Here is an 11,020-nt window from a genome sequence, read left to right on the forward strand (position 1 = left end):
ATCTTGTTGAAAATATTAAGATTATACCAGGAAGAATGAGTCTTTATGTGGAAAACCATGATTTAAATCTCAATTTGATTTAAATCACCCTGCTGTGAGTTAATGGTACTGCATACTGCATGCATCTTACTGCCCTGCAGTTCTTGTCTTGCCTTAAGGTGAGTTGAGCTGAGATGTTATCCTGCCACATCTTTATAACCAGCCTGTTTCAGAAGCAGCTGACATCTTCTATCTGAAGAAGTGAGCTGTGGCTCACGAAAGCTCATACCCTACCAGAAAATATTTTTGTTCGTCTTTAAGGTGCTACTGGACTCTTTCCCTTTTCTACTACTGCAGACAGACTAACACGGCTACCCACTGTGAATTGACATCTTCTACTGTAAGGGAAGCTGCTTCTTCCCTTTGCTCACCCTGTCTTCCAGCATCCTACAACATGCTTCACTCCATATTAGACTATAGTGGAAAATACTGATGTTACTCAGAAACCTTGAAACATCTTACTACTACTTGGCATGACTAATGCTTCAACTGCAGATGGGATGAGTAGGAGTTCATGAAGAGCCTGGATGATCATATTTTGTCATAGGTAAAATTCTGTCATTTTGTCATAGGCTAAAGAAGTTTGATTTGCCTTGTGGGTAAATGGGGAAAAAACCTAAAAACTAAATTAACCATGGCAAGTGTCCCTTTAAGAAATGTTGATTTTAAAGAGGAGAGCTTTGGATGAGAAAGTCTCTTTAAGATGAGCTCTGCTTATGTCTAGTCACTTCTAGCCTCCTCAAGTTGCAAGAACAATTAAGCATTTTTGATGAAGGGAAGCAGGTGAGTATCCCCCCATAGATTAAGTACACTCTCAGGACCGTTGCTACCTCTGGGGGTGATGTTCCCTGTCACTTGCTTGCTGCCTTATTTGGGAGACACGTGCTTCTGTTTGCTAGGGGAAGCCAAATTTTCATCTTGTGTGGTTTGTGCTCTCCTGCTTGTCAAAGGATCCTATGCATGAGCTATGTGTAGTCTTGTTGTCACGCAGGAATTAGAGGTTAAAGCCATATGATTTAACCTGAAAGGACATGTAAGGAGAGTCAGCGTTGCAGTCCTTCAGTTTTTCTTTGTTCGTTGAAACAGGTGAAACACAACCAAGACAAAGAATAAAAATGAAAGTCTATTCACAAATCACTACCGGCTACACTGCAGTGGTTTCGATGCTTTCTGGTTGAACAACTGTCTGTTGCAAGAGTTCTTTTTGGTCTGTCAGTTCTGTTTCTTCCTCCTTCTTTCTCATTAGCTACCTGGTCAAATACCGGAAATAAATAAAATGTCCAGTCTTCCTAAACTCTCATGTTACATTTTCTGCAGCTGCTTCTTCTTCAAACTTTCTTTAGTTATTTCTGCAATGTTTGATGTTTGCATCAGTTGCGCTGTAAACAAACATAATATGTTTGAATAGACCTTATAACTGTGTGTTTCCTGATTCATCCAGCAGGGGGCACAACAACGGCAGATTTTTCCTTACAGGAATGCACTGATTTGGTGGGCTTCTGCTCAGTTTGAAAACTATTAGGAAGTGTGAGGTTTAGGTGTTTAAGTTACGTTTGAAGTGGTATGTAGATTTAGAGGCGGACCAGTAGAAAACAGTTGAATATTCTTGTCTGAAATGAATAAACCATGTATTTATATCATTTATGAGTTTACATTATTCTCTACATTTTATCTTCACAACCACCCTGTGAGGTAGGTCGGGCTAAGAGTGGCTGCCCAAATGTCACCCAGCAAGCTTCCATGGGAAAGTGGGGATTTGAACTTGGGTTGCCAAAATCCTAGCCTGACCACTATACCACATTGGCTTGCAAAACATGAAACTCTGTGTGGTGAGTGTGGAACATCCTGAGGACTCCTAAGTCCTTTTCAGACATTACGAGGAGCCTGCCTGCCAAACATATTGGGAACTCATACTGCCTGCAGTCCTTTCAAAACCTGCAGTTGCCATGCTGTGAACAGGGGCAGCATGCATACTTACCATATATGTAGAGGCCTTGGTACATGTGAACACAACTCATTGGTTTATGCTTGAACACATGAAGCTGCCTTATACTGAATCAGACCCATGGTCCATCAAAGTCAGTATTGTCTACTCAGACTGAGACCTTCTGCATGCCAAGCAGATGCTCTACCACTGAGCCACAGCCCCTCCCCATCTCTATACCCACTGTAAATTCACAGCTTGCTCCTGTTCATGCAATATGGTGATTGTGGCAGGTAGTGTGCTCTTTTAATACACATGGTTGGTAGGCTCCTGGTCCCTGCAGTGATGTCTGAAAAGGTCCCTAGAGATGTATGCAAACTACCCATGTTTAGACCCAAGAGGACAGTTGGCTGCACTAGACTCAAAGCTCAAGAGTAAGAGAAGTCCTGTGCTGGAATCTCAGTGTAATGTTAGGTGATAAGACAGCAAGTCTCCAAGACTTCAGATTGCTGAGGTCGAATATGTTTACTGGGATTAATCTAGCATTCGACAGCTTCTTTCCATCCCATAATGTTTGGAGGCTAAGGGACTGGTTTTACTTTAGTTTGAGTCATGTGTCTTCCTGTTTTCATTTCCTCCTACATTGCACAAATGAAAAGTTAGTACTTTGGAAGCAGGGTGGATTTGATTTCATAGAATCATAGAGTTGGAAGGGGCCATATGGTCCAGTGGTTCCCAAAGTGGGCAGTACCACCCCCTGGGGGGCAGTGGGATTACCTAGGGGGGCACTAAGAGGCAAGGGGGCCTTAGTCTTAGTTTTATTGTTATGGTCATAGACCAGCACAGAGGCAAGGGGGGCAGTTCAGGGGTGCTAGAGGTGGGCCCCTTCAACTGTGTTGTTGGACAGGGTAGGGGGCGCTGGGGTTGAGTTTATGGAACCAAGGGGGCGATGGCCTGAAAAGTTTGGGAACCACTGATCTAGTCCAACCCCCTGCTCAATGCAGGATCAATCTAGAGCAGTGGTGGCGAACCTGTGGCACGCGTGCCAGAGGGGACACTCAGAGCCCCCTCTGTGGGCACGCGCACCATCGCCCCAGCACAGAGTTCACCTGAGTTCGTTACTAGAAAGCTAGAGGGACGCGGGGCCAGCTCCATGTGCGCCTGAGGGCATTTCTCACATCACCCCGCTCCTCTGCCCAGCAGCCCAGTGGAAGCACTTCCTCCCTCCCGTCACATGCGGCCGGGCGGCTCACATACGGCGTGAGGGTGTGGCGCGGACGGCAGCCTGTTGAGTCTGTGGCGAAGGTGATTCCCGTGATGGGGATGGAGAGGAGGTCGGTTGGAGGGGAGCATAGCTCACAGCGTGGCATAGCTGGAGGGGAGCAGAGCGCTCGGGCCACAGCGCGGGCTTTGCGGTGCCTCTCACCTTACAGTGAAGTCCGCTACTAAAAGAGGAACACCCATTTACCCAGCATGTAATTAACCTGTGGAACTCCTTGACACAGGATGTGGTGATGGCATCTAGCCTAGATGCCTTTAAGAGGGAATTGGACAAATTTCTGGAGGAAAAGTCCATCACGGGTTACTCGCTTTTTTCTAAACTAAAACCTCAATATTCAGGTTAAATTGCCGTGTTGGCACTTTGCGATAAATAAGTGGGTTTTGGGTTGCAGTTTGGGCACTCGGTCTCTAAAAGGTTTGCCATCACTGATCTAGAGCATCCCTGAGAAGTGTTTGTCTAGTTGCTGCTTGATGAGTGCCAGCGAGGGGGAGCTCACCACCTCCCTAGGCAGCTGATTCCACTGTTGAACAACTCTTACTGTAAATATTTCCCCTAATATCCAGGCAGTACCTTTCCACCTGTAATTTAAACCCATTATTGTGAGTCTTATCCTCTGCTGCCAACAGGAACAGCTCCCTGCCCTTCTCTAAGTGACAGCCTTTCAAATACTTAAAGAGATCAATCATGCCCCCGCTCAACCTCCTCTTCTCCAGAATGAACATTCCCAAGTCCCTCAGCCATTTTTCGTAAGGCTAGGTCTCCACGATTTAAGTATAGATTTAAATCATGGTTTGCAACACTCTTTATGGCCTGCATTATAGGTTTTCTCCTTCAGGGGGAGAATAATATGATAAATCTCAAGGTATACACACAAAGATGCCAAGACTTGTGGAGTATTCTGCTCCAAAGGTTTCACTTTAATTTTTACTGCTTGCCCCGCTGTCCTCTCACTGAGCTCCTTGTGCAGATCTAGTCCACCCCAAACAATCTTCTATTCATTGAACTTCTTGAAATTTAGCACTTAAGGGGTTAATTCTGTGTACATAGATTTGCAAAGGAACAGTGGGATTAAGGTCTTTTTCTCAACTCTGTATGTTTATTTTATAGCATTTTTGCTGTGAAGAAGAGGCATGTTATCTCTGCAGACACAAAAATTCACAGTTTTGAGAACGGCAAAACCAAGCATCTGTGATAATATCTTCTAGATAGAAAAATTGCCCAATATAATCTTACAGAAACCTATGGAAGAACATGAGATTGTGAATGGATTAATAGAATTCATTTATCAAAAAATGTAAACATTGTATGAATATACAGTCTCATGCTACATAATTAAAAACTAATCTGTATTTCCTGATGAATAGCCTTTGGACTATGATGAATCTTAAATAGAAAATTATCTTTAGATAGATTTTCCCTCAAAAAGCATTTTATTTTTAAAAATCTGATTTAAATTTTTTAAATCTGATTTCTTTTATCCACCCTGTTTGAAAGCAGTCAGTACTTTATCCAAGGTTTGGTAACTTGGCTGATGTTCTGTGGATATGATTTGTAGAATTCAAGTATCTCATGCTTTGGGTCTCTTTGACATCTGTTAGTGTTGGCAGCATTATAACCCTTGTTCTGACCAACTTTGCAAAATTGAGAAGAGGAAATGCACAAGAAGCAGCTTTGGAGGAAGTAGGGGAGAGCAGCTGTCTTCCCGCACAGCATCCTTGTTAAAAAATATTTGCTTTCTGCCACCATCATGAAAAAGGACATTCTAAAGCCTTTGAAAACTTGGTGTTGGAGAACACAACCTCAAATTCTTTCCCTGTTTCCCAGAGAACCCCCTGGAATACAGTGACCTCAGATGTAGTTTGCAGCGTGTGGAGGAGTTGGGAGGGTACAGGGTTTATAATAGCAGCAGACCTTCTTAACTGTAATTACTTTTGCCTATCCAGATAATAGCTTCCTATTCACAATTTTGAGTTCCTGCAGCTTATTACCTCCCCCCATCTAATAGCAGCTGCATTAGCGGGTCTCATTTAACCTTGGGTGTTCAAAAGGGACTCTGCGATCGGTTGGGCTGAGTGCCTCCACCCTTCTCAGGCAGCTGCTAACACTGACATGCCGGCTTTGTACGTCCTGGAGCACAATTTGTTGGAGGAGCCAGTGTATAGTAGAGAGCAGAACTGGGAGCAGCAGGCATATTGCTCAGTTGGCTGTTGTTAGCACTTGACAGGGGGCCAGGAGACTCAGCTAGCCAAAGAAATTTTTGCTCCAGCAGCAGCGGGCAAAGTGCAGGCAGTTGCTCATGAGGATGAGAGTGTTTGAGCGAGGAAAATTGTTCTTGCTGTCTTCCCGTGGTCGAACCCTATTTCAGGCTGACCTCTTGAAACTGAAAAACAGCATCTTGAGGGCTTTCTCCAACTTTGAGCAAGGTAACTTCACCTTCGGAGCGGCTGGTGCTTGCAGGTGATAATTCACGTCCTTGTGTTTTACTCTAGACATAGGTTGAACTTGCAGAGATGGCTGAGCAAGAACCCACTCCTGAGCAGCTGGCACAGATTGCCGCTGAAAATGAAGAGGACGAGCACTCTGTCAATTACAGGCCCCCTGCCCAGAAGAGCATCCAGGAGATCCAGGAACTAGACAAAGATGATGAGAGTTTACGCAAGTACAAAGAGGCCCTGCTTGGAAATGTAGCCATTGCTGCTGGTGAGTTCCTTCAGGAGTGTATCTTCCTTTTGTAAAAAGTGGAGCTCTTTAGATTTGCACCTTCCCCCCTCCTTCAGATTACCTAGTGTGTCTTTAAGGCAGGCTTTCATTTCCCATCTGGAGGTAGGTGAGCAATCCAGCTGGCCAAAGTTGAGCATTAGGGTCTTGAAGACTTGCAGATGGTTCTTGCCTTAAAAGGTCCATCTAAGAGCCCCGTGGCGCAGAGTGGTAAGCTGCAGTACTGCAGTCCAGGCTCTGCTCACAACCTGAGTTCGGAAGTCGGTTTCAGGTAGCCGGCTCAAGGTTGACTCAGCCTTCCCTCCTTCCGAGGTCGGTAAAATTAGTACCTAGCTTGCTGGGGGTAAAGGGAAGATGACTGGGGAAGGCACTGGCAAACCACCCCGTAAACAAAGTCTGCCTCTTAAACGTCGGAATGTGACGTCACCCCATGGGTCAGGAATGCTTGCACAGGGGACCTTTACCTTTTTTAAGAGAGATTAGATGCTTAGTATATGTAATGCCTACCAATACACTTAGGTGTATTTGAATAAGTATTACATACCATATAGGTTTGCAACTATTTATTTTTAAAATTTTGTTTATATCCCTCCCTTTCCCAATGAAGTTAGGCTCGGGGTGGCTAACAATACATCAGTGTACATAGTAAATAAAACCATAAAACCAATACATAGTAATGTAACAGAAACCTTAAAACTACTTAAAGAATGGCACCCTAAGAATAAATTTCCCCTTACACGATTTCTATCCAAGGGTACCATCCTCCAATGGGTGAAGAAGGTGTCATCGGTAGGGGAAGTAAGCACTCTAATAGGGTCCAGCAGGGGAGGCCAATTGGTGTAAGACCGTTTCTGCCCTCAACCATAGGCTAGAGTTAAGGCCCAAAGGAATCTTAATGTGAGGTTTGTCCTTGTGGAAGATCCTGAATGGTAGGGCTGACACTGGTCAAAAGGGCAGAACAGCAGCGAAGAAGATCATAAAAGCTGTAGAAGGCATAAAAGATCTGTGACTTAACATCTGGGTGGATTTCCTCCACTGATTTTGAGATCACTTAATACTTCTCCCCAATCCATTTCTGGAAGGTAGAATTTTTTAAAATGAAGGCAGAGGATTCCTGGGATTTCAGGTGTAGTACATCACAAAGGGGCCTTGCTGTAATTGAAGAAGCTGCTTATATTTGCAGTATCAGTTGAGTGAACAAGGGACTGGTTTGCATACCTTCTAGTGCTTCTCCTTCCTTTTCTGTTTTAGATCCCTGTACTCCAAATGTGGTGGTAACAAAGCTGACTCTGGTTTGTGCCACCGCCCCTGGCCCATTGGAGTTGGATCTCAAAGGTGAGTGGGTCATGTCAGAATGGAGGTCTGTCCTGTGATGGTAGAGTAGGCTGTTTTAGCAGAGAAGACTTTATTCTCAATATTTTCACCCATGCTTGGCTGGGAATAGCTAAGACAGATAGCAGTTCTGCCTCTTGCTGGTTTATGAAAGGGGAGAGGCATTCTTCAGAGCTGAGCTTCTGAAGAGACCCCCCCAGCAAAATTGCGATTAATATAGTTTAATGCTCATCTTCTTTCATATGGAGCAAGCTTGTGTGCAAGCTACTTATAGGGGCCAGGATTCTTACATATGACAGTTATTTCACTGTGTCTGTCTACCCATTTCAATTTGCACCTGCCCGCCCCTTTAGTAGGCTTTCATGTTAAAAAAAACCTCAGATGGCGCTGACCATCATGGTGTTGCTCTTGGTTGTCATGTACTGGAACTTCACTTGTGTGGGCAATTATGTCAGCTGTGGTATTGAGACTAGGATTTAAAGCTCCGTTTTCATATTGCCTGTGGCCTTGGTGTAATGGTATCCAAGATTCATATTACTGTTGGAAGCAGAAAAGTAATGCTGCCTGCTTAACGTGAGATCAAGCTGGTATCAATGGGACTTGCCTTGCTCACTGGAGGGTGGGCAGTTTCTCACTCCTGCCTTCTTCTTGCCATCCAGGTGACTTGGAGAGCTTCAAGAAGCAGGCGTTTGTGCTAAAGGAAGGTGTGGAGTACCGGATAAAGATCTCATTTCGGGTAAGGCCTTGTCAGTGGGTAGTAAAGGAAACATGTTGGGAAATGGGAATCCTTCACCTGGCTCTGGCTGAGGGAAAGGTGCATTGTCAGTGACATTCCTATTGGCTGACCTCTTCTGTCTCTTTTAGGTGAACAAGGAGATCGTTTCAGGGTTGAAGTACATTCAACATACATTCAGGAAAGGAGTAAAAAGTGAGTGTTTGCGAGCGGGGGGAAGCTGCCTTGTACTATAGATCTCTTATCTCCTCTGCCACTTTCAGGCAAGAAAATGCCACTCCTGTGGCAAAGTCTTTTTGCAAAGGAGCTTTTTCCTCCTTGTACTGAAACCAGACAGATTAAAAAAAGAATTTGGGTCTGCCTAATGTGGTAAAAGCATAATTCCTGTTTGAATACCAGGTGCAGAGAAGGCAGAACAGCAAGCAGACTGGGCAGGCCATTTAAGGAGGCTCAAATGTTGCTCTTGATGGAGACTTGTTTCAAGAGTCTTTGTTCTTGGTGGTTCACGAGTTGTCTCTGCTTTTGTCTCCTTCCAGTTGACAAGACTGATTACATGGTTGGGAGTTATGGGCCACGTGCTGAGGAGTATGAGTTCTTAACACCTATGGAGGAAGCCCCCAAGGGTATGCTGGCCCGGGGCAGCTACAACATCAAATCAAAATTTACAGATGATGACAAGACAGACCATCTGTCCTGGGAGTGGAACCTGACCATCAAGAAGGAGTGGAAGGATTAGTCCTTCCAGTGCCAAATCCCAAGCGTTGTTCAGACAGTGGCTACAGTAGAAACCCCACCCTGTACCAAAGTGCTGGCATTGGATACCCTTCCCTTTCCCCCTTCCCCTTTTAGCTCACCAGGAAGACTTCTTGGCTCAAATGTCCCCCCATGTTCCCTCTGAGAATCACTGAAAGAAATTGACCAAACCTACCCTGTCTGTCCCTGAGCACAGAGGCAGGAATGCTTCATGTCCTTCTCCTGGGCTCGTTTTATTGCTGCTTCTTACCCATTGGAATATATTTCAGGCAGGTTCTAAAAGGAAAGCAATGTTCCTATTTTTGTGGGGGGGGGGAGGATTTGGAGGCATTCCTGTCTCTGGGCAAGAGGTGAAGTACTGAGGAATCATGATTCCACGCAGAGCTGGCAACTGCCTGCTGCCCCAATTGTTTCCAGGCTCAATCATGTCCCTGGCCTGCCTTCCCCCTTCCCCCTGGGGTGGGGCATGGGCTGGCTTTCCATTTGTGATGGTTTCCATAACCATGATGCCTTAAAGTGTGTAACATACATCCCCCAGGGAGGGCCCGGACCTTGTTACACTTTTTTATATGTGCTCCAGTCCTGTCCATACACATACTCCCCTCCCTTCTGATTTGCATCTTCTGGCCAGACCGTAATCCTGCTGAAGCTGATTTCCCCACGGTCTTAAGCAGGGTTCAGGCTGCTGTACTTGCAGGCTCCCTGTGGCCGGAGAAGCATTTGCTTCCAGCTGGGGGTGGGGGGGAGGATGGGCTTAGAAGTGACTAGTGCCACCGTCATCTCCTTGTTAGTTCTATCACACCCCGGTTTGTTGCAAAGCATTAAAGTCTCTGGGGCAGCCTCTGGGTTTCAGGGCTGGGAGATGGATTGGCCTAGCTCAGCTGCTCCTCGCCTGATCCAAACAAAAGAGCTTGCGATGGACAAATGCTCAAGAGCAGTGAATGCCTTACGTATCTGTTCTGCCTTTGAAATTGTGTGCCTGGCCTGTCAGTATTTATTATTGCCTTGATTAGATTCCTTCTCTTCATGATACCTGAGCAGCCCCAGCAAAACCCCAGTAACCTGGCAGTGGAGGAAGCAGGAGGTCTGCAGGGTGTGAAATCTTTGCTTGCCAGGCAGGCATGTTCCAGCTCAGCAGTCCAGCTCAGTGGGCTGCTTTGAGTCCCAAAGTTGTGCTAGAACTGGGACCAAGTGTGTGGTTCTTCCATAGCTATGTCTCTGCCTCTACATCCTCCTCCCCACTCCTTTCCCTAGAGGAGATTTTTTGTTTGATTTGGCGCATTTTTGTCTGTAAATCTTAGATACGGTTTAACAGATTTGGAATCATCAGCTTCCTCTTCTGACAGTTAAAATAAAATCTTGAAACTGATTGTGGGTTTGACCTTCTTGTGAAGTTATTAGCAGAGCTAGCACACAAATGTGCTGTGAAACAATGGATGTTTTGGGGACTTCAGAATCTCACTCTACAAATGCTGTCTGCTAGCACTACCTGTTCTTGATCCCTCAACCGCTTCAGCATTTATCTAGCAAGTGCTCTTTTCTCTTGGGCTTTGCTCTCTGTCACATGCCTCTGTACACGGAATAATGTCTTCCTAGCCCAGTTCACAGATGAATATCTGCCAGATAACCACCACCTCCTGGTTGCTTTATCAGACTCTGTCTTCTGCCAGGGATGGTTTCTGTGCATGCTACAACTACCATGTGCTTGACTAAAGTAGCTTCTTCATGAAGCAGTTGCAGTATGTGAAGCTTCTGGGAACCATTGAGCTACGGCATGGAAAGGAACAACTTAAGCTGCTCTGGCTATATACTATTTTTATTTTGCTGTTCCTCCAAAGAGCTCAACTGACAAAATGGTTCTCCCCTCCATCTTGCACTCAAAACAACCCTCTGGGGTTGCTTGTATGTTGAATGAATGTGATTAGCTTGAGGTTACCCAGCAGTCTTCATGATCTTGCTAATCCTACTCCAGTGCACTAACCTCTGTATTTCATGGCTGCTCCAAAAACGTTCAAGTAGAAGGTCCAGTTCCTGGACTTGGGGGATAGTTCCTTTAAAAATGTGTGTGTGTGTGTGTGTGAGCCATTCTTCCTAGTGGTTAGACTGCACGTAGGTGAGGGTAGGTTTAAGATCTAAAGCAGGGCAAGAGCAAGGGTTAATGGAATGAGAGGGTAGAACAACAAATGAGGGAAGACTGATGTTTTCTCTGTAGAGGAAAGGGAAAGAGCAACCTCCAGTG

At 45.3% G+C, this 11,020-nt stretch overlaps 1 protein-coding gene across 1 annotated transcript; it reads left to right on the plus strand.

The window, feature by feature from the left end:
- The first annotated feature begins 5,735 nt into the window (after positions 1–5,735).
- Positions 5,736–9,501, plus strand: ARHGDIA (Rho GDP dissociation inhibitor alpha). The gene is made up of 5 exons (XM_056867331.1): positions 5,736–5,945; positions 7,215–7,298; positions 7,955–8,031; positions 8,160–8,223; positions 8,565–9,501. Exons 1-5 carry the CDS (start codon positions 5,756–5,758, stop codon positions 8,762–8,764), a joined length of 615 nt encoding a protein of 204 aa, XP_056723309.1. The 5' UTR covers positions 5,736–5,755; the 3' UTR covers positions 8,765–9,501.
- The last annotated feature ends 1,519 nt before the right edge of the window (positions 9,502–11,020 follow it).

Source organism: Euleptes europaea, chromosome 1, assembly GCF_029931775.1.
Source record: "Euleptes europaea isolate rEulEur1 chromosome 1, rEulEur1.hap1, whole genome shotgun sequence".
NCBI classification, from domain to species: domain Eukaryota; kingdom Metazoa; phylum Chordata; class Lepidosauria; order Squamata; family Sphaerodactylidae; genus Euleptes; species Euleptes europaea.